Source organism: Stenella coeruleoalba, assembly GCF_951394435.1.
Source record: "Stenella coeruleoalba genome assembly, chromosome: 6".
Lineage (NCBI taxonomy): Eukaryota > Metazoa > Chordata > Mammalia > Artiodactyla > Delphinidae > Stenella > Stenella coeruleoalba.
Window position 1 is genome coordinate 2,960,553 of NC_137151.1, and position 24,014 is coordinate 2,984,566.

At 40.2% G+C, this 24,014-nt stretch overlaps 1 protein-coding gene across 4 annotated transcripts in view; it reads left to right on the forward strand.

Moving 5' to 3' along the window:
• The window catches only part of HERC2 (HECT and RLD domain containing E3 ubiquitin protein ligase 2), a 229,590-nt gene that overhangs the window by 22,375 nt on the left and 183,201 nt on the right, over positions 1-24,014 (forward strand). For 3 of the 4 annotated variants that reach the window (XM_079925094.1, XM_079925095.1, XM_079925096.1), the window contains exons 4-9: positions 9,136-9,273; positions 18,559-18,778; positions 21,237-21,337; positions 21,827-21,983; positions 22,430-22,540; positions 23,086-23,257. In XM_079925094.1, coding sequence (XP_079781220.1) covers positions 9,136-9,273; positions 18,559-18,778; positions 21,237-21,337; positions 21,827-21,983; positions 22,430-22,540; positions 23,086-23,257 — 899 coding nt within the window. Of the gene's footprint in view, positions 1-9,135; positions 9,274-18,558; positions 18,779-21,177; positions 21,338-21,826; positions 21,984-22,429; positions 22,541-23,085; positions 23,258-24,014 lie in introns of those variants that run through there. The other variant, XM_079925097.1, reaches the window with a different exon arrangement.

Sequence of the window (24,014 nt, forward strand, 5' to 3'; positions counted from 1 at the left end):
GCGATGCAAGAAGCTGCCAGGGAGGGTCCCTGAGTTGAGAAGCCAAGGCCCCTGCATTTACTCTCGTGTCCCTCACCCTGCCTGTAACAGCTCTGTATCCACCTTGAACCATGAGGACAGGCGCTGTCATTTCACCCTGATACCCCAGCACCTGGCAGAGTACTATATATACAGGAGAGATCCAATCAGAATTTGTGTCATGAGTTAGTGAGTTGTCTTGTCATGGCTTCAGGCTGATTAGGGCTGTACCAATTCCCCAGTGGAGGATGGGACACTGAAGATGAGTGCCCTTTTATGTGTCACTCAGGTGGATGCTTTCAGCTTTTTAACTATTCATGCCTGCTGAGAGGTCTTCCTTAATTTTATTTCTCCATCTTTTAAAATCCCATTTATTGGGAATTCCCTGGCAGTCCAGTGGTTAGGACTCGGTGCTCTCACTGCTGGGGCCCTGGGTTCGATCCCTGGCTGGGGAACTAAAATCCCATAAGCCACGCGGCATGGCCAAAAAAAGAAAAAATTGTGTTATCGACTTGATGGATCACTTTATTTTTCATGTGAGAATTAAATTTTTCTGTTAAATGAATATAGGCATCTTTTTTCCCTAATCTGCTCCTAAAATCTTTGAATTGTTTGTGAAGTTGCCATGTTACTAGCACTACATCCCTAATCAAATGAGCTAGACATAATAAATATTGCACTGTATCTTTATAATACAGTGGAGTTAAGGGAAATTTGAATGGCCACTTCTGTGTTTGTGTTCCATTAGAAAGTTTTCACACCTAAAATCTCTTAAAATTATACTTGTACTTCTTTGTAAATAGAAAAAAAATTTCAATGTCATATAAAAACATATACTGTATCTCTTTTTAGCTAATGTTTGATTAATTGGGACCTTTAGTGTAATGGTTAATTTTATGTATCAACTTTGCTAAGCCGTGGTGCCCAGGTATTTATTAGATCCAGTAATATTCCACATAGCTCTGTGAAGGTGATTTTTGGATGAGACTCACATTTAAATCCATGGACGTTGGGGCTTCCCTGGTGGCACAGTGGTTAAGAATCCGCCTGCCAATGCAGGGGACACAGGTTCGGGCCCTGGTCCAGGAAGATCCCACATGCCATGGAGCAACTAAGCCTGTGCGCCACAACTACTGAGCTTGCGCTCTAGAGCCCGTGAGCCACAGCTACTGAGCCCACGTGCCGCAACTACTGAAGCCCACGTGCCTATAGCCCGTGCTCCACAATAAGAGAAGCCATGAGAGGCCCGAACACCACAACGAAGAGTAGCCCCCGCTCACTGCAATTGGAGAGAGCCTGCGCACAGCAGTGAAGACCCAACACAGCCAAAAATAAATAAATAAATAAATTTATTAAATAAATAAATAAATCCATGGACTTTGAGTAAAGCAGATTACCCTTCGTAATGTGGGTGGGCCTCATCCAATCAGTCGAAGAGCCTGAATAGAGAGAAGACTGACCTTCCTCCAGCAAGAAGGAATCCTGTCTCCAGATTGCCTTTGGACTCAAACTGTAACATCAGCTGTTCCCTGGGTCTTCAGCCTGCTGGCTTGCCCTGCAGATTTTGGCATTGAATCCCCACAATTATGGAAGCCAATTCCTCAAAATAAATCAATCTGTTTCCCTCACCACCTTCAACATGCACATACTCCACCCACCTCCGCCACACACCCCTGCTCTGTTTCCGTGGAGAATCCTCGCTAATACACTTAGATACCCATACAGTCTGTTTTTTGAGAAGCATATGTTAGTGAATAAGCTTTCTTCAAAACACAGTTGAACCTTGTTGAACAGTAGAATGCAGGTCTCCCTGATGGTGGCCCTGGGCTGTTCCAGGAGCGCCCCTCCAGCTGTGGCCCTGACCCACCTGTGGGCAGCTGCACAGAAGAGGTGCCTCTTACCTCTATTTTGCTGTGGCCCCTGGGCCCCAAGCCTTTCTGCCTTGGCACTCCTCTTTCTGTAGGTCCTGGAGACAGTGATTTGAGTGGAAATCTCACTGGGTGGTTGTAAAAAACCTCCTCACTGTTAACTGACAGGAATGTGTTAAAGTTACCCAGTCCTGGTTCCATCTCCTGGAATCTGCTCGTCTCCTTCAGGGTATTGCCCTGGAACCTCAGGAAGGTCAGCTACCCCGCCACCCCCTGTCCCCAGCTTTCCATAATCTGTGATGTGTGGGTGTTCCATAACAGTTTATGTTCTGTTTGTTTTCTCTCTGTAAACTTTGAGCCCTGCGTTGATGAAAAGGAGAGCTGACAAATACTGGAGGTACAGTGCGTGTTGTCGTGGAGCTGCTTGTGGAGCTCTTCTTGGTGGTTTTTGCATCCTCGTGACTTCCTCCCGCCTTTGCTATTGTAAATGTTCTCATTTATGCTCCTGAGAAGAAAACTTGGGGTGTGCTTAGTGATGCTTCTTGTCTGCTTCCTGATGAATTGTCAAAGGTTTTTACCCTGGATGAGAGATTATATGGCTGGTATTTAAATGAGCATTTTGAGTTCTTTTTTTTTATTTGTAAAATTTACAGCAAGGTGCACATCAGGGGTTGCAGACTTTCTCTAAAGGACCAGGTAGTAAGTATTTTAAGCTTTGGGGACCCTAACTATTTGGTAATTATGGAACCCTGCCGTTGTGCCAGAGCAGCCATACGCAGAACTGAGTGCACGCCGACCTGTGAATGTTTTTATAATGTCTTCATCCCAAAATATTCTTCTTCTTTTGATTACTTTTCAATCGTTTAAGAATGTAAAATCTTTTCTTAGCTTCCGGACCATACATAAACCAGCCTTGGGCTGGAGTTCGCTCCCAGCCTTATAGGTGGACCCCACCGGTGAGCAGGGCCTACCTAGCAGTTAGAGCCAGCACCGTGTTCTAACCCGAGCTCTGTGGCTGGGCTACACTGTGAGGTACAGTTTCTTCCGCATCTGTGAGCTGGAGACAAAAACCTGCCTCCTTGAATAATTGTTTGTAAGGATTAAAAAGGATAATGCCCTGTTGTTTGGCCAGATACTTTGTATAGTACATGTAAGCTTATTTTCATTTTCCTTTAGCTGCTGCCTTTTTGTCCCCTCTACTTAAGTCCTACCTTTTTGGGAGGTGGTCTGTCTTGGTGAGTATTCAGTGTGTACTTTAGAAAGAATGCCTGTTCTGCTGTTGTTGGGTGGTGCGTTGTATAAAATGTTGATCACTTATTCAGGTATATGCCATTGCTGTTACTCATTCTTCATTCTGGTTGTTCCAGGTTTCCTTCTGGTATTGTTTCCCTTATCTTAAGATAATTTAGTAATTCTATTGGAACAGGTCTGCTGACTACAGATTCTCTTAGTTTTTCTTCATTTGAGAATGATGGATATTTTTGTTAGATACAGCATTCTGATTGATAGTTGTTTTGTTTCAGCACGTTAAAAATGTAGAACGTTACTTTCAGGCCTTATACCACAGTTGGCCTTCTGATGCTATGACATCAGTTTAAACTTTGGTGATGACCGTGACTTTTAGGGAAGAGGAGAATTGCCCCCTAGGAAATGAGTTGGCATTGACCAGGAGAGGGAGGACCCCATGGTGAGGCAGTTGTCAAAAGCATGAACTTTACAAGTCTCCTCTATTATTGTTAATACAGGCGATTGAGTGACCCGTGTGCCATTGGTGTGGGGGAGTATGCCTCCCCAGGGTGCGTCAGTTTCGGTTGCTCAGTGCTTGTGGCAATAGTGACAAAATTCCATTTGCCACATTGTAACTTAAATAGTTCTTTGAGGAGTCTATTATGCATCTCAGTAAACTTGCTGCCTCCCCCTATAGGGGAGGTAGAAGTGTCATTGAATGCCTTCTTTAAGAGCCCAGCATATGTATTCTGAGAAGCAGAATGAGTGCCTTGGTCACTATCAGTAATGTCTGGAACTCTAAAGGGGTAAGGAGTGTCCTTGTCCTTACAAGGATAAGGCAATTGAGGCCTCATATTGTGGTCTTAATATATGTAGAGACTTTGATTTATATTTTGGGTATCTGTGAGGGAAGAGATTCCTAGGGTCCTTGAGCCCAAAAAAAGCAACTCTAAAAGGCTGTGTCCCAAGGGTTTGTAAAAATGTGCACCTGGGGCCAGGCTTTGTTCTCAGGAAAGCTCATGACCAGCAGTTTCCACGCTGATGAGGTACAGTATAGTGCAGGGCTGAGAAGGGCAGTTTCTTGCATCTGCAGCCCCAGAGTAACAGCTAGTCATCATATGTGGTCCAGAGACCCCAGGGGGCATGAGAGAAGGTTGCTGAAGCCTCTTCAGTGAAGGAGTCTCTGACGGTGCTAAGGGGGGGGCGTATCTGTATTAATTCCCTAGGGATGCTGTAACAAAGTACCACTGACTAGGTGGCTTAAACAACAGAAATGTATTGTCTCACAGCTCTGGACCCTGCAGGTCCAAAATCAGGGTGACGGCAGGGTTGTTTCCTTCTGAGGGCTGTGAGAGAAGGCTCTGTTCTGAGGCATTCTCCTTGGCTTGTAGGCGGTCATATTCTCCTTGTGTCTTCATATTGTCTTTCCTCTGTGCATATCTTTCCGTGCTTAAATTTCCTCTTTTTGTAAGGACACCAGTCACGTTGGATTAGGGCCCACCCTAATGACCTCATTTTAATTTGATTATCTTCAAAGACCTTAGTTTTATAAATGAGGTCACATTCCCAGGTACTGGAGGCTAAGACTTGAACATCTTTTGGGAGGATATGATTCAACCCATAAACAGGTGCTGTGTTTGTCAAGCCAATTTGTAATTGCTAAATACTTAGTTTAATTTTTTAAAAAAGTTTATTTATTTATTTATTGGCTGCGTTGGGTCTTCTTTGCTGCGTGCGGCCTTTCTCTAGTTGCGGTGAGTGGGGGATACTCTTCATTGCAGTGTGCAGGCTTCTCATTGTGGTGGCTGCTTTTTGTTGCAGAGCATGGGCTCTAGGTGCACGGGCTTCAGTAGTTGTGGCTCACCGACTCTAGAGCGCAGGCTCAGTAGTTGTGGCACATGGCCTTGGTTGCTTCACGGCCTGTGGGATCTTCCCTGATCAGGGCGCGAACCTGAGTCCGCTGCATTGGCAGGCAGACTCTTAACCACTCACTGCACCACCAGGGAAGTCCCACTTAGTTTAATTTTAATTTATTACTCATTGTGTCAGTGTCCATGCCCACTATGGGATATTTTAGGGCAATGGGTGCTGTGACCATGGGGAGTTTAAGGCAATACTAGTTGTGATGGTTAAGGCGAAGCAAATTTATTTGTCTTCTAGATTATATGAAGTAATTCCCCTAAGATTATATGGGCTGCCTTGTTTAGATTTAGTGGGATTCCCAGCTATACATGTAATTTGAGCCCCAGTATTGATTTAAATTAATGAAGGTTTGCCAGTTGGTACATTTCAGCAGATACTTAAGTTAAATCAGAACCTGTGTTATGGTGGCACCAAAGCCCTTTGTCTTCGTTTTTTTTTTTCTTTTTGGCAGTACGCGGGCCTCTCACTGCTGTGGCCTCTCCCGTTGCGGAGCACAGGCTCCGGATGCGCAGGCCCAGCGGGCGCAGCCACTCCGCGGCATGTGGGATCCTCCCAGACCGGGGCACGAACCCACGTCCCCTGCACCGGCAGGCGGACTCTCAACCACTGTGCCACCAGGGAAGCCCTGTCTTCTTATTGTATAAGTTCTTGCAGTAAACTTTGGAGTTCCACTTGGGTTAAATTGTGGACCTTTGTTTCAAATTTAATTTGTTTTTCTCCAGAAAGCTTCAGTATTGTCAGGGTAAGGGGACTCCCCATGGTGAAGGTTACTTTATAGGGTTTAAGGATGCTGGGCTTACATTGGGCTTGAGTTAACCACTTTGCTGTGCCCATGGCTGCCTTGGGTGTTTTCTCTACAACCTTGGGGATCAGGCTCTTTGTTGTGACAGAGGCAGCAGAGTGGTGTAGTGGGAGAGTACTGGACCTACAGCTCAGAGGTGGATGCCTGGACACCATCCTCTGCTGCAGCCTTGCCTTTTCCCAGAGTGCACCCTTCTTCTCCCTCTGCCCCTCTCTCCCTCCTCCCCCTCCTCTCCACATTCCCTCAGTAGTTTAGATTTCTAGCCAAATAAAGCCCAGGCTTTCGGTTCCTGTCCCTGTCCAGTCACTCATAGTGAGGATCTTCTGGGTGGTTACAGGGAAGAGTTGGGGTCCTGATGGCCCACCTCTTCTTCCAGGGAATGCCAGCCAACCTCCCCAGGGTTGGGATCCACAGCCAGTCTGGTCATTTTGTCTTTGCCTTGATGAGGATCAAATGGGGTGACATGAGAGCTGTGGCCAAGTCCCCCACACAGATGCTGGTACTCCCTGGTCACAAAGCAGGCTGGAGGTGAGCTTCTGAGCTTTTCTGAGGATGGAACTGAAGCTAAGAGACAATAAACAGTGCTTCATTGCTTGTAAAAAGATTGAATTCCAATAATCAGGTTGCCAGTCCCCATGGACACTTCTCTCACACTTGTGAAAAAAACAAAAATTAACAAATCTCTCTTCTTAGTCACAAAACTCAGTAATGATTATTTCATGATTTAAGTTTTAGTGAAAAGATGAACAATTTGTGAAAAACAGAAGTGCCAAAGTTATTTGGCCTTTCTCTCACTTGTGTTATCTTTTTAAAAAGATTTATTTACTTCTGCATGACCTTAATTTGTTACAGTGAGAGTGCTTATGATAGTTAAAATAGCCATTGTTTGTTTGGTCAGTTGCATTTGCATTGTCTTATTAACGTTTTACCTTCTACGCCAGTGGTCCTTTAACCTGGTGGAATATTAGGAATATCTTGGAACTTAAAATTGCTGGTGCCCAGGCCATGCCCTGGACCAACTGAATCAGAATCTCTGGTGATAGAACTGAGGCTTGGTATTAAAAACGTGTGTGTGTGTGTACGTGTGTGTGTGTGTGTGTGTGTGTGTATGTGTGTGTGTCCCTCACCCCCTGCTTCTGATGTATGATAGGGTTGAGAACCTGATTCCGAGCCTGACTTTTTCTGTGACTTCAAGCAAATCTGTACTTAATTTAGAGGCGCTGTGTGGTTTTACATCTGTAATGTATGAAAAGTACACATTACAAAAAAATCTATATTTAATGCCCAGGAGCTTGTTGGATATATCTTTTTTTTTTTTTCTTTTGGGCTGTGCCTCGTGCCTTGTGGGATCTCAGTTCCTTGACCAGGGACTGAACCTGGGCCCTCGGCAGTAAGAGCACAGAGTCCCAACCACTGGACCGCTAGGGAACTCCCTGGATATTTCTGTAAATGGGGGAGGTACTGTTAACCATAGCTGTTGTAGGAGGTTGAAAGAATGGGACACATGAGGTGTACAGGGGCCTTTTCTTGGGCCTCAGGGGCAGAGGGTTGAGTTAATTACACTGGTCAGTTCCTGGCACACCATTTCCAAATCCATATTTTTAGGTGTTTTCTTTGTAATGTATTTGTTTTTATGCCATTTAAAACATACTGTTGTACAATGTGCATGCATTGTAAGTTTGTGTACATGGAGAGTGTGTGGTTCTTTAGCCCAAGCACTGTATTTTTAAGTTGTGTCCAAGGTCATTAGACTGCTGCGGGTCTCTGTCTTCCACCTCCTCCCAATCCCAGGCCTGTGTGAGAGCTCTGTGGGCATAGCCCCTCGGGACGACTGGAGGACCTTCCATGTAACTCAGCTGTACCAGATTGCTCTCCAGGTAGGCTGCGGGGTCCACCCTCCCACCAGCTGTGTCTGAAGATTTGTGCCTCCAGCCCTACATTTCTGCTGACACTTGGCATTATTTAGCTACTGAACTCATCATTGAGGGCTTATTCCCTGGCATGCGTTGTTCTAGGGATTTGGGATATATCAGAGAGCAAAACCAGATGAAAAAGGAAAAAAAAATTACTGCTTTGGAGCTTATATTTTAGCTTTCTAACAGTTGTGAATTTGGTGAGTGTAAAGTAATATAATACTTCATTATTTTAATTTATATTTTTCTAAATATGAATTTGAGTATCTCTTCATAGCATTAGCTGTTTGGGGTTCCTTCTGTTGGATATCTAATATTTTTCTGATAGAATTTAGGAGTTTCTTTTGTCCCTTGTTGGTTTTAGGTATTTTTAGATACTCCTTACTGTTTGTGATATGATATATTCTCTTTCACAGATTTAGATGTACAGTTGATGCTGGCAACATGGGTTTGAACTGTACCGGTCCACATTTAAGCAGATTTTTTTTTTTCAGTAGTAAATACTGCAGCACTGCATGATCCTTGGTTGTTGGAAATGCTGGACTCGGAAGAACTGCACATGTGGAGGGCTGACTATAAGTTACATGCGGAGTTTTGACTGCACACGTTGTTCAAGGGTCAACTGTATATTTCTAATTATGTCATTTAGAAAATAGTTCATTTAGTAAGGGCTTTCTAGGCTAGGACACATTTACACCTCTATGTTAATATTAGTTCTCTCTTAACTTACTGTGTAAGGAGTTTCATGACATTTTTTCTTGACTGAAACTTGTCAGTGGCCTAAAGTCGTGGTTCTCACGTTTCTGCTGTATTGCAGTGCTCCTGAATTACGCTCCCTCAGTGGTAGTGGCCCTGTGTAGCACTGGTTCTCAGTTGGTGGTGGAGTAGGGCAATGTATAGAGTTGAAAATGATCATTGAATCGTACTCTGATTCCACATCCTCCCTTCCCGTGGACACACAGCATTTGGGAATCACTGGATGAAAACAGTTAATGTTAATATCAAAGACTAAGTTTCTTAGTTGTGAGATGTAGTAAGAAATTGGAATATTTTGGAAGACATGCTTCAAAGAACAATTGGAATATCGATTTTTTAAATTAAAAGGGTCACTGGGCTATGCATTACTTAATAAATCACACTGTTTCTGTTATGTTGATGAGTCATGTAAATTTTTTTTTCCCAACCATCAAATGGTCAGCTTAATGATGTGTGTTGTAACTTAACCTTTCCATTTCTGGGAGCGACTGGGAAAGAGATGTTACATTTTAAAAAGCAATTTATACATGTACATTTAAAAAATTTTTTTCCAGATGATGGTGTTGGCAAGTAGATGTTACATTTTAAAAAGCAATTTATACACTTAAATTTTTAAAAAATTTTCCAGATGATGGTGTTGATATGCAGATTGGAACAAAGAAAGAAGATCTAAATGACAAAGAGAAAAAAGAAGAGGAAGAAACTCCTGCACCTGCATATAGGGCCAAATCAATCCTAGAGAGCTGGGTGTGGGGCAAGCAACCAGGTATTATGATCTTCTGAACTTTTGGTACTTTGGAATGATTGATCCAGCACTCATTTTCTAGATAGAGTAGGTGGACTTTTTTTTGGTCATAGAATTTTTAAAAATTAAACTTAAAATTTTTTTATATTGTAATAGACTGTGCATAACATACATTTTGCCATTTCAGTCAGTTTTAAGTATACAGTTCAGTGACATTAAATACATTCACACTGTTGTGCAGTTATGACCACTACCCATTTCCAGAGCCTCTTCATCTTCCCAAACTGGAACTCTGTACTTATTAAATGATAACTCCCCTTTCTTCCCTAGCCCCCTGGGAGCCACTAACTTTCTGTTTTTAGGATTTTGACTAGTCTAGTTACCTCATATAAGTGGAATCATAATATTTGTCTTTTTGTATCTGGCTTGTTACTTTATTTAGCATAATGTCTTCAAGATTCATTCATGTTGTAGCATGTGTCAGAATTTCCTTCCTCTTTAAGGCTGAATAATATTCCATTGTATGTATATACCACATTTTGTTCATCCATCTGTGGATGGGCATTTGAGTTGCTTCCACCTTTTGGCTGTTGGGAATAGTGCTGCTAAGAACATAGGTGTACACGAGTTAGAGTCTCTGCTTCAATTCATTGCGTATATACCTAGGGGTAAAATTGCTGGATCATGTGGTAATTCTGTGTTTAACTTTTTTTCTCCAGTTTTATTGAGCTATAATTGACATAAAGTAGTGTATAGTGTACAGCATAATGGTTTGACTTACAAATATCATGAAATGATTACCACAAAAAGTTCAGTGAACATCCATCATCTCATATAGATACAAAATTAAAGAAATAGAAAAAATATTTTTTCCTCGTGATGAGAAATCTTAGGGTTTCCTCTTCTAACTTCCATATTAACATATAGCAGCATTAATTATCTTTATCGTGTTGTTCATTACATCACTAGTACTTACTTATCTTGTAACTGGAGGTTTCTGCCTTATGACCCCCTTCAGCCAATTCCGCCTGCCCCCACCCCCTGCCTCTGGTAACCACAAATCTGATCTCTTTTCCTATGAGTTTGTTTCTTTGTTTTTGAAGTAGAATTGACCTACAACATTGTGTTACTCCCTGTTATACAACACAGTGATTTGATATTTCTATGCGTTTCAAAATGATCATCACAATAAGTCTAGTTATGATCTGTTACTATACAAAAATGTTACCTAATTACTGACTGTATTCCCCACACTGTATATTTCATACCCATAACTCATTTTTTTTATTGAAGTATAGTTGATTTACAATGTTGTATTAATTTCTGCTGTATGGCAGAGTGATTCAGTTATACATATACATACATTCTTTTAAAAATTCTTTTCCATTATGGTTTATCACAGGATACTGAATATAGTTTCCTGTGCTATACAGTAGGACCTTGTTGTTTATCCATTCTATATATAATAGTTTGCATCTGCTAGTCACAAACTCCCAATCCATCCCTTCCCCACTCCTCCCGCTTGGCAACCACCAGTCTGTTCTCTGTGTCTGTGAGTCTGTTTCTGTTTTGTAGATAGGTTCATTTGTGTCATATTTTAGCCCTGACTCATTTCCTTTGCAACTGGTTGTTTGTACCTCTTAATCTCCCTCACCTCCCACTTTTCTTCCTACTGGCAACTACCTGTTTGTTCTCTGTATCTCTGACTCTGTTTAGTTATGTTTATTTATTTGTTTCACTTTTTAGATTCCATATATAAGTGAAATCATACAGTATTTGTCTTCTCTATCTGACTTATTTCACTTAACGTAATACCCTCTAGGTCCATCCATGTTGTCACAAATAGCAAGATTTCATTCCCTTTTATAGTTGAGTGATATTTTGTGTGTGTGTGTATATCTGTATCTATATTTATCACATCTTCTTTATCCATTCATTTATTGATGGGCACATAGGTTACTTTCATATTTTGGCAATTGTAAACAATGCTGCAATGAACATAGGGGTACTTATATCTTTTCTAATAGGTGTTTTTGTTTTCTTTGTATAAATACCCAGAAGTGGGATTGCTGGATCATGTGGTAGTTCTATATTTAATTTTTTGAGACATCTCCATATTGTCCATTGTAGCTGCACCAATTTACATTCCCACAAACAGTGCACAAGGCTTCTCTTTTCTCCACATCCTTGTCAACACTTGTTATTTGTTGCCTTTTTGATAATAGCCATTCTGACAGGTGTGAGGTGGTATCTATTTCACTGTGGTTTTGATTTGCATTTGCCTGATGATTAGTGATGTTGAACATCTTTTCATGTGCCTGTTGCCCATTTAAATGTCTTCTTTGGAAAAATATCTGTTCAGATCCTCTGCCCATTTTTTTAATTGGGTAGTTTGTTTGTTTTAAACAAGTTAATGAGTTAAATGAGTTCTTCGTATATTTTGGATATTAACCCCTTATCAGATATATTGTTTGTAAATGTCTTCTCCTATTCAGTAGGCAGCCTTATCTTTTTTTGTTTTTTTAACATCTTTATTGGAGTATAATTGCTTTACAATGGTGTGTTAGTTTCTGCTTTACAACAGAGTGAACCAGTTATACATATACATATGTTCCCATATCTCTTCCTTCTTGCATCTCCCTCCCTCCCACCCTCCCTATCCCACCCCTCTAGGTGGTCACAAACCACCTAGCTGATCTCCCTGTGCTATGCGGCTGCTTCCCACTAGCTATGTATTTTACGTTTGGTAGTGTATAAGCCTTATCCTTTTGTTGATAGTTTTCTTCACTATGCAGAAGCTTTTTAGTTTGATGTAGTCCCATTAGTTTACTTTTGCCTTTGTTTCCCTTGCCTGAGGAGACATATCCAGAAAGATATTGCTAGGACCATTGTCAAAGAGTGTACTACCTGTGTTTTCTTCTAGAAGTTTTATGGTTTCAGGTCTTACATTTAAGTCTTAAATCCATTTTGAATTTTTTTTGTGCATGGTGTGAGAGAGTAGTCCAGTTTTGCATGTAGAGGTCCAGTTTTCCCAACATCATGTGTTGAAGAGGCTGTCTTTTTTCCATTGTATATTTTTACCTCTTTTTGATTAATTGCCCATATAAGTATGGGTTCATTCTGGGCTTTCTATTCTTTTCCATTGATCTATGTGTCTGTTTCTGTGCCAGTACCATACTGTTTTGATTACTGTAGCTTTGTAGTATAGTTTAAAATCAGGGCGCATGATACCTCCAACGTTGTTCTTCTTTCTCAAGAATATTTTAGCTATTAGGGGTTTTTGTGTTTCCGTACAAATTTTAGAATTTTTTGTTTTAGTTTTGTGAAAAATGCCATTGGGATTTTGATAGGGATTGCATTGAATCTGTAGATGGGTAGTATGGTCATTTAAGCAATATTAATTCTCTCAGTATACGAGCACAGTATATCTTTCCATCTCTTTGTGTAGTCTTCGATTTCCTTCATGAGTGTCTTACAGTTTTTTGACTACGGTTCTTTTACCTCCTTAGATTTATTCCTGGGTACTTTATTCTTTTTGATGCAACTGTAAATGGGACTGTTTTCTTAATTTCTCGTTCTGGTAGTTCATCATTCATGAGTAGAAATGCAGCAGATTTGTGTTTATTAATTTTGTATCCTAAAACTTTACCAAATTCATTGACAAGTTCTGGTAGTTTTTTGGAGTGTCTTTAGGATTTTCCATGTATGCTGTCATGTCACTGCAAACAGTGACAGTTTTACCTATTCCTTTACCGTTTGGGTTACTTTTTCTTGTTTGATTGCTGTGGCTAGGACTTCACATACTGTGTTGAAAAAAAGTTGTGAGAGTAGGCAACCTTGTCTTATTCCTGATCTTAGAGGAAATGTTTTAGCTTTTCACCACTGAGTATGATATTAGCTCTGGGCTTGTCATATATGGCCTTGATTACATTGAGGTATGGTCCCTCTGTACCCACTTTTGTGAGAGTTTTTATGATAAATGGATATTGAATTCTGTCAAATGATTTTTATCCTTCAGTTTGTTAATGTGGTATAGCACATTGATTGATTTGTGGATGTTGAACCATCCTCGTATCTCTGGAATAAATTCCAATTGATCATGATGTATGATCCTTTTAATGTATTGTTGAATTTGGTTTGCTAATATTTTGTTGAAGGTTTTTTGCATCTGTGAACATCAGGGAAGTTGTCCTGTAATTTTCTTGCCTGGTGGTTGTCTTGTCTGGTTTTGGTATCAGGGTAATGCTGGCCTTGTAAAATGAGTTTGGAAGTATTCCCTCATTTTCTATTTTTTTTGTAAGAGTTTGAGAAGTATCAGTATTAATTCTTTGAAGGTTTTGCATAATTCACCAGTGAAGCCCTCTGGTTCTGGAGTTTTGTTTGTTTGGAGGTTTTTAATTACTGATTCAGTCTCCTTACAAGTAATTGGTCTGGTCATACTTTCTATTTCTTTATGATTCAGTCTTGGCAGTTTGTATGTTTCTAGGAATTTATTTCTTCTAAGTTGTCTTTGTCTTTCTGTGGTACCAGCTGTAACATTTCCACTTTTGTTTATGATTTTATTTATTTGGGCCCTCTTTATTTCTTGGTGATTCTAGCTAACAGTTTTGTTTATCTTTTCAAAAAACAACTGTTGGTTTTATTTATCTTTTCTATTGTCTTTGTAGTCTCTTTCATTTGTTCCCACTCTGATCTTTGTTATTTCCTTCCTTCTAAAAACTTTGGGCTTCATTTGTGTTTTTTTTGGTTTATTTATTTATTTATTTATTTTTTAGTTTCTTGAGGTGTTTATTTAGGCTATCTGGTTTCTTGTTTATTTGAGATTTTTCTTGTTTTTTTGAGGTAGGCATTTATTGTTCTGAACTTCCCTCTTAGAACTGCTTTTGCTACATCCCGTAAGTTTGGGTATGTTGTATTTTCATTTTCATTTGTCTCAAGGTATTTTTTCGTTTTTCTTTTGATTTCTTCCTTGACCTATTGGTTGTTCAGTAGCATGTTGTTTAATCTCCACATATTTGTGAATTTTCCAGTTTTCGTCTTGTAATTGATTTCCAGTTTCATAACTTTGTGGTTCAGAAAGATGCTTGATGTGATTTCAGTCTGATTAAGTTTATTGTGACCTAATACATGATAGTGTGGAGAATGTTTCATGTGCACTTGAGAAGAATGTGTATTCTGTTACTTTTGGATGGAATGTTCTGTATATATCTGTTAAGGTCATCAGATCTAACATGTCATATGAGGCAGATGTTATTTTAATGATTTTTCTGTCTGGGTGATTTATCTGTTGATGTAAGGGGTGTATTAAAGTCCTGTACTATACTATAATGCAATACTATTATTGTATTGCTATCAATTTCTCCCTTTAGGTCTGTTAAGATTTGCTTTATATTTAGTTACTCCTATGTTGGGTGTATAGGTATTTACAAATGTTATATTCTCTTGTTGGACTCACCCCTTTATCATTATGTAATGCCCTTCTTTGTCTCTTATTACACTTTTGTTTTAAAAATCTATTTATCTGATGTAAGTATAGGTACCCCAACTATCTTTTGGTTTTCATTTGCATGGAATATCTTTTTCCGTCCCTTCACTTTCAGTCTGTGTGTTGTGTCCTTATGTCTGAAGTGAGTCTCTTGTAGGCAGTATATAGATGAGTTCTTTTTTTTTTTAATCCTTTCAACCACTCTGTGTCTTTTTATTGGTGAATTTACTCCATTTACATTTACAGTTATTGATAACGTTTGTTTTTATTGCCGTTATGATAATTGTTTTATTCCTGGCTGTTTTGTAGTTCTCCTTTGTGATTTGATGATTCTCTTTAATGGTATGCCTAGATTCCTTTCTCATTATCTTTTGTGTATCTACTATAGTTTTTTGCTTTGTGGCTACCATGAAGCTTACATATAACAGCTTGTATTTATAACATTCTATTTATAAATAAACATACGTTTGAACACATTCTAAGCTTTGCATTTTTATCCTCCTCTCCCATGTTTTGTGTATTTGATGTCATAATTTGCAACTTTTTATCTTATATATCCCTTAATTGTTTGTTAGAGTTATTTTTACTTCTTTTGTCATTTAACCTTTATACTCAGTTTTTAAGCTATTAATCCACTACCTTTATTATATATTTACTTTTACCAGTGAGATTTATACTTTCAAATGTTTTCTTGTTACTAATTAGTTCTCTTTCTTTTCAGCTTAAAGAACTCTTTTTATCATTTCTATTAAGGCTAGATTAGTGGTGATGAACTCCTTTAACTTTTACTTGTCTAGAAAACTCTTTATCTCTCCTTCACTTGCTACTTGATATGTTTGTTGGGTAAAGAAGTTTTTTTCATTCAGGCTTTGAATATATTATGCCACTCTCTTCTGCCTTGCAAAATTTCTGCTGAAAAATCTACTTACAGTCTTATAGGGGTTCCCTTGCATCTAACAAGTTGTTTTTCTCTTGCTGCTTTTAAGATTTTTATCTTATTTTTAACCTTTGACATTTTAATTATGATGTGTTTTGTTGTGGGTGTCTTTAGTTTTCTGTGGTTTGGAACTCTCTGGACTTCCTGGATCTCAATGTCTGTTTCCTTCCCCAGGTTAGGGAAGTTTTTTCCTATATTACATCAAATAAATTTTCTGTCCCTTTCTCTGCCTCTTCTCCTTCTGGGACCCTGTGAAGTCTGCTTGATATTGTGTTGTATATCCCTTGACCTATTTTCACATTTTTTCATTGTTTTTTCTTTTTGTTGCTCTGACTGGGTGAACTACAGTGCCCTGTCTTTGAGTTTACTGAGCTTTTCTGCTGCTTCATGTAATGCGCCATTGAATCCTTCTAGCATGTTTTCAGTTCAGTGCAATTTTATTTTTCCAGTGTATTTTCTCTCCTTATTCGATTGGCAACTTCTGGCTTCTAATTTAGTGATTCATCTTTTATTTTTTTCCATTCTACTGTTGAGCCCTTTCACCAAACTTTATTTTGGTTATTAGGTTTTTTGGTTCCAAAATTTCCATTTGGTTCTTTTTTTTTCTTTTTTAAATAAATCTCCTTTTTCTTGTCTTAGGTTTTCTATTTTTTCATATGTTTCAAGTGTGTTTGTTTTTGCTTTTTGGAGCATTTTTTTATTGTGGCTTCTTTAAAATCTTTATGAGAGTATTCTAACGTCTCTGTCATCTTGGTGTTTCCATCTATTTATTGTCTTTTTAAAATTTATTTTGAGATCATCCTGGCTCTTGATGTGATGAGTGACTTTCTGTTGAAACATGGACATCTTCACGTTATGTTCTGAGACTCTGTTTGATTGGTTTTCTGTGACACCATTCTGGCAGGGCAAGAGTGTGCTATACCTTGTTACTGCCAGGAGGGGATGGGAGTTCTGCTGGCTCCCCCCATGGTCTCCATGATTTGTTTCTTTGTTACTTTATTTACTCACCTACTTGTTTCAAGGTATCCTACAATAAATGACTGATTGACTAGGCATTAGGAGGTGGGCAGGGCAAGCACCGTTAGGACATCAGGAAGGAGAGCAGGCTCAAGGGCATGAAGGCTCTCTTTGAGCTTCACGGTTGTCTCTGGGCTTTGCAGCAACACGGAAGAGAGACGTATTATTATTTCAAAGTAGAAAACATAGTGATTATTCAGGAAGGTAAAGCTTTTCTTAGGCCTGATTTCTGGAAGAAATTCTGCATGGGGGATGTGTAGACAAACTGTCTTTGACAGGGCTTGTCTCAGTGAAGTCTCCCGTATGTATGCAGGGCCTCAGGCACCTCTCAGTGCTGGGCCAAAGGTGATTCTGCAAGGATGCCTGTGAAGGGTAGGGATGGTACTTCATGTATAAATCTTTCTGCTTCTTCATCTTGAGCCTAGTTTGGAATTTAAAGTATTTTTAAAAAACATTTATTAATGTTTTTCTCATATTTTTTCTGTTACATTGCTTTTAGTGTTTCTGAAATCTGTATTTAAAAAAAAATTTTTTTTTCCTTTTTTGGCCATGCCACACAGCATGTGGGATCTTAGTTCCCAGACCAGGGATCGAACCCTCACTCCTTGCATTGGAAGCATGGAGTCTTAGTCACTGGACCACCAGGGAAGTTCCAAAAGTATTTTTCAAAAAAAAAAAAGAAAAACACAAAAAGGCATATTTTTTCCATCTAGTTTTCTATAATGATTAGCTGTTTTAGCTAGTGGAGCTTTCCAGACTTAGCAACCAACCTCTGGTGTCTGGATGTGCATCTCTGTGCCATAGTTCCTGTGTGTGGAGAGGGAAGCTTTGTCCTGGTGGCCTCCCTAGAGAGTGGTGAGGTGTATCCATCTGATGCCTTCTATGATCTCCTTCTCTCGCATAGGAAAAGCATGTTTAGGTCATGGGTAGCTAAAAAATAAATGTCTTCCGTATAGGGGAAGTCAGTAGGTGTGTGACTTTTGTCTCTTGGTATATGAGGCTACCAGGGCGATGACTGTTTTGGCTTCATAGCTAATAAATATCAGAGATAGAAAAACAAGCATAGGACATCTCCTGCTCTCGTTACCACTGGGTGCTTTATTGGTATAGGGGGTTGGTGGAAGGTAACTTAGTTTACAGGTGCTTTATTGGTATAGGGGGTTGGTGGAAGGTAACTTAGTTTACAGTTCAACTTAAGGCAGCTTTATGCTTAATTGTAAGACAAGACTCCTTTTAGTTATTTTCATTCACGTAATTTTCTTCTAGGTACCTAAAAAAAAAAAGTCCTGAAGTGTAGAAAATTTCAAACATACACAGTAGAGAGAACAGTATGATGAAATACTACTTACCCATAGCACATTCTGACTAGTTACTTCATCTTTCTCTGAAATATTCCATAAATGTATTACCTCTCATCGGTCATGTATGCTGGGCAATTTATTGAAACTGTTTTTATTTTGGATTTGGTTTTATAACATGAAAATACTGGATGTAGTTTTTCTCTCTATCTAGGAAATGTGTTGCTGATAAGGATTGACTTCACAATTTTGTGTTAAAAACTTTTATACCATGTTTACAGAGAGGCAGTATAACATGGTGGCTAAGAGTGGTCTCCCGTGTGCCATACTCAGCTGGGTGACCTTGGGCAAGCACTCTGTGCCTCAGTTTCCTCCTCCATAGAATGCATGCACAGTACTACCTCTTAATGGTGCCTGTGAGGATTACCTAATGTGTGTAAACTGCTTAAAACCGTTTGTGGCACATATTAAGCACTCAGCTATTACCTATTATTGTTACCCATTTTATAATGTTACAACAAACTGTGCCCATGATATTCAGAGGTTGGATGTTTTATCTTGTTTTCTAGAGGTGAATGAACTGAAGGAGTGTCTTTCTGTGTTGGTTAGAGAGCAACAAGCTCTGGCCATCCAGTCAGCCACCACCACCCTTTCAGCCCTGAGGCTCAAGCAGAGACTCGTCGTTTTGGAACGATACTTCATTGCCTTGAATAGAACTGTTTTTCAGGAGAATGTCAAAGTTAAGTGGAAAAGCAGCAGTGTTTCTTTGCCTCCTGTGGACAAAAAAAGGTAATATAATTAAGAAAGTATCCTGATACCAGCTAAATATAAAACTCATGCTGTTTTGTTTAAGAAAGTTTAATTAAGTCTTTCAATATAGTCTGTTTTTGTTTTCTGAAATTTTATTCTTTCTTTCCCTTTTTGTATGTTTCATATAATCTGGAGAATGGCTTTCCCAATTTGCTCATAAAGTAACAGGCTATGCTGTAACCTGTACCATTGTTTAAAGACCCTGTTCTGTCAGTAACTGTAGAAGCCAGTCAAAAGTTTAGATCGGCATGTCTAGATTTGAAAATGGCATCTGAACATTATATTCTTTTTGTTTTGGTACCGGGTAGGGAATTATCACATTGTAGTAGTGCTTAACTAGTTTAGATGCTTCATTTTTTTTTCTTCTTAATGTGATTTACTTATTCTTTTCTTACAAGAGATGCTTTTATGGATTCACATGCAGTTGTAAGAAATAATAGAGAGATTCCTTATACCCTTCAGCCAGTTGCCCTAGTTTTTCACTTGCAAAACTGTAGTACAAAAATCACAACTAGGATATCGACTTTGATACATTGTACCCGTCTTACTCAGATTTCCCATTTTACATGCTTTCAATCCTCTGTGTATGTGTGTATGCATGAGATTTTATCGCAGGTGTAGATTTCTGTCAGTACTGCCACAGGGTACAGGACAAGGACCCTTTTTTATAGCTGCAACCATTAACCTGTTCTCCATGTTTATTATGTAACCTTTTGAGGTTGGCTTTTTCACTCAGCATTATTCCTTTGAGATTCTTCCAAGTAGGTGAATGTGTCATCATTGTTGAGCAGGATTCCACGTATGGATGTACCACATTATGTTTAACCACTCAACCTTTGAAGGATATCTCAGTTGTTTAGCATTTTTGAGTATTTTGAATAAAGCTGCTGTGAATATTTGTGTACAGGTTTTTGTGTGAACTTAAGTTTCATTTCTCTGGAATAAATGCCTAGGGTGCAATTGCTGGGTCTTACGTTGAGGTTTGTAAGACATTTTCGTACTGATTCCGGAATAGCTGTACCATTTCACATTCTCATCCGCCATGTATGAGTGGTTCCATTTCTCCATATCCTCGTCAGCATTTGGTGGTGGTGTCACTTACTTATTTTAGCCATTCTGTTAGATGTGTAGTGTTATCTCCTAAATTTTAGTAGATATCTTTCCCTAATTTCTCGACTTATTTGGATAGTAGTGGGTTTTACCTTTTTCGTAGAACTGGCTGTGGGTTGGATGGTTGATTGGCGTAGATGGGGGTGGGTCCAAGCTATTTCTGTTTCTGTTTTCTTACATAGCTGTAAAATGGAGAGCCACTTGTTGAAGAGTTAGCAGTTTTTACACGGTGCAGATTTAGGACTGTTTGGCTCTTTCTCCGTGGATGAGGTCGCGATTGGCTGAGGGGAACCCCAGCTTCATGCCTCTCCTGGTACAGCTTTTCTAGAGGGTTGTTTCCTCGTAGAGCTCCCCAAGCACGTATCCTGCACTGCTCAGGATTCATAGACGTGCGCGTACCAGCTGCCTCTGTGGGTCCCCACGTTCCTCACTGCTAATTTGACTTGATATTGTATCTTGGGGAGATCATTCTGTATGATTGCCCATTTTAAATAACATTTCTCCCTAATTATGAAAGCAAATTAGAGTAAATTTGGAGAGTGAAGTATATAGTAGAAATACATAACAGTATAAAGTTGAAAATAAAATTTCTTGCTACGTATGATTGAGTTTATATTGTACACACATTTTTATATTCTAGGTTTTTTTTAAAAGGATGATTTTTATGGTTTGTATAACTTCTTAGTACGTGCAAAATGAAACCATGTCTTGTTAAATTAACATGTATAAGTAGAAAAATGCTTAAAAAACACGTGAGAATGAAAAGCAGTAAATTCAGGCGGGGTTACCTGCTGAGGTAGGTGGGAGTGTGGGTGAAGGAGAAGAGCACATGACGGGGCCTGCAGACCTAGCAGCCACATAGCCCTAGGCAGGGGGAGGGCCAGAGCGGATGCCCAGGCCTGGGGCTGAGCGTCGGCACTTGCTGCCTTGTTTTCTGTGTGCTCCTTACCCCTCACCTGCCTTTTCTTTACTTTGTAAATTGAATCCCCCTTTTATGTTTATCTGTTTATTTCGTTTATCATCTGTCTTCCCCCAACTAATAATATTAGTTCCCTGAGATTATTTCATGAGTGTTTTAGCAAGTCATTTAAAATTCTTTTTAACTGTCTTTTTTTTTCCCCTCAAAGAGAAAACTTTTCCTTTACAAAGGACATTTGATAAAAGTCTTTAAAGCGTGAAACTAAAAGTCATTTGTGATCCTGCTATCTAAAGAAACCCATTGATCACATTTTGGAACAAATCCTTTCGTATTACTTATTTTATTTTAGAATTTGCACATGCCTCTGACTGACCAATTCCCACACCCCCCCATGTATGTTGTCCGCAGTTCCCGGCCCACAGGCAAAGGGGTGGAAGGCCTTGCGAGAGTTGGATCCCGAGCAGCTCTCTCCTTTGCCTTTGCGTTCTTGCGCAGGGCCTGGCGGTCAGGTACGTGTGCCCCGCGTGTTCTGTTTTCTGCCACATCAGGGGATGTGGGTTCTTTCCTCACTTCTGCCACCACGTGCCCCTGGGTTGATCCCATGTGCTCTCGAGGCCTCATTTTCCTTGTTTGTAAAATGAGAGGCTTCACAGTCTGTTTGACTTTGCAGGCCTGTGCTTCTAAGAAAAAAGGTGCGTATGCACATACATCCCAGGTGAACCACCGCAGTGCCTCTGTACTGATTTATTTTCTAGGAGAACCAGAAATTAGAATTGCTCACGTGAGAGTCATAAAATAAAGAATTGACGTTGGAGCAACTGTTCAGTGTTAGTCTCTGAGTTCTTGCGGTATCTCATTTAGAGGAAAGTGAGAGATTGAAAACCTGCCAGTGGCATCCTCTCACTCTGGGGGTAGGAGACCTGCCTGGGAGAGTGGGGAGAACTCTGTCTGTGTGCTGCCCGGGTACGGGTGGCGTCATCTGCCTTGTGTGTGCCCAGGGGAGGACGCGGACCTCTGCAGCGAGCTGTTGCAGGAATCCCTGGACGCCCTGAGAGCCCTGCCTGAGGCCTCGCTCTTTGATGAGAGCACAGTGTCCTCTGTGTGGCTGGAGGTGGTAGAAAGAGCAACCCGCTTCCTCAGGTCCGTCGTGACCGGGTGAGTTCTTCCTCTCACATTTACTGTGTGAACGGTTCCAGCATGCTTTGCAGTCTCGTCTCACCTTCTTCTCTTTAGAGCTAAGAAATTTAGTAGGTTGGTTTCTGGAGTGTTTCCAGCGTACCCTCAGGCTCATGATTTGAATAATGATACAAGTAGTTTTATGCTATAGCAACTTGGAATATGTCTTCTAATGTAATCATCGTATAGTATCTGAATTAATACTTTTAATAAAAACTTATCTTTACAGGTTAATTGTATGCTTTAGAATCTCTGATTAAATTTGAGTAAGCAAGTCTCAGAAACCTGATTCTAAATATTAAAAATATATTTCTCCATGGGAAAGGGAAGGTACTTAATTTAACATTAACAACATGCTTGTTTTAAGTATGCTGTCTTTAAGGTCTGTTGTTACTTTGTCCCTGCATCCTCTGCTGTCATTTCAGGGATGTTCATGGAACGCCTGGTACCAAAGGGCCAGGAAGTATCCCCCTGCAGGACCAGCACCTGGCCCTGGCCATCCTGTTGGAGCTGGCTGTGCAGAGAGGCACGCTGAGGTGAGGGGTGCTATAGGCTGGGAGTGCTGTAGGGAGATGCCTCTGTATCTGAGCAGCTGTTGCATTTCATTGAACTATTTGTGACTGTAGGAAATGTGTGGTGGTCTGTGATCAAAGAACCATGTCCCAGACCCTCTATTTTCAGACCTGGGTACACTTAAGTTTTCTTCACTTCCTTTTTTGTGTTCAACTTTCTAGTAGTTTAGGAACTGTTATTTCTTTTCCCTCTCTCTCTTAATTTTCTTCAAATAGTTATTTTTATTCCATTAATTTAAGGTCCTAGAAATTCCCTGTAGAAAGTGCTATTTGAGCTTCTTAACTGGTTTTATGTTTCTCATCCACAGAAGGTAGATGTCTTGTGCTAAAATCTTGGCATTGATTTAGGGATTTTACTGCCAAGAATTGTTTTCAGGGCCTTGTTTTGGTTTCCTTTCAAATCTAAAGTATTTCTTCAGTTTTATTTAGCTGTCTGCTTTAATTTTTTACAGACCATGGCCAAAAATGTTAAAGTTTTTACTAGAGAATAAAGATAATTTCTCTTCCAGCCAAATGTTATCTGCTATCCTGTTGCTGCTTCAATTGTGGGACAGTGGGACACAGGAAACTGACAATGAGCGGTCTGCCCAGGGTACCAGCGCCCCCCTTCTTCCTTTGCTGCAAAGGTTCCAGAGCATCATGTGCAGTAAAGATGCCCCCCATACAGAAGGTGACACTCATGTAGGTATCGTCACGAGACTTTGCACTTAAGTAGCTCTCTTCATTTCACTTATCCTAAAGGAGTTAGCCTTTTATAAACAAGACCAGAGCACATTATCTGTGGTGGTAGTTGCTTCTGGGGGGAGAGTGGTTTTGGCCATTAAAACAGTGAATCAGAGACTTCCCTGGTGGTCCAGTGGTTAAGACTCCGTACTTCCACTGCAGGGGGCACGGGTTCAATCCCTGGTCGGGGAATTAAGATCCTGCAAGCTGCGCGGTATGACCAAAAGTAAAGAAAAAAAACGAAGCAAACAGTGAGTCAGGTGTGGGATTGGCTATGGCAGGTCATTGTGTAGGTCACAGTTGATACAGCAGAACTATCGCATGATCACATTCGGATTCTTTGCAGCAACTAAGGAGTGACCAGAGCCAGCTGTGTTTTGTAGACCCTGGCCCTTTGTGTTCATTTTGGATTGTGTGTATTAGGACCATGTTTCTTAACGAATATCAGCTTGTGCTTTTACGGAGATCCATCTGCTGCCTTGCTGGCCATGCAGTTTTCTTTCTGCTACGCTGGAGCCCCTGAGCCTTTTGTGCGTTTAGCGCTTTTGTGTTCCCGGCAGCCAGTCGTGTTGTGGTTTGGCTGTGATGGGGCTAATTGAGTTAGTAGCGGCATGAAGATGGGTAAAAATCCTGATGATATTCAGAAAGAGTGCGTTCTTACGGTGCCTGCGGTGATGACATGGGGCCACAGTGCAGGAGCGAGGCTCGGCTGGCG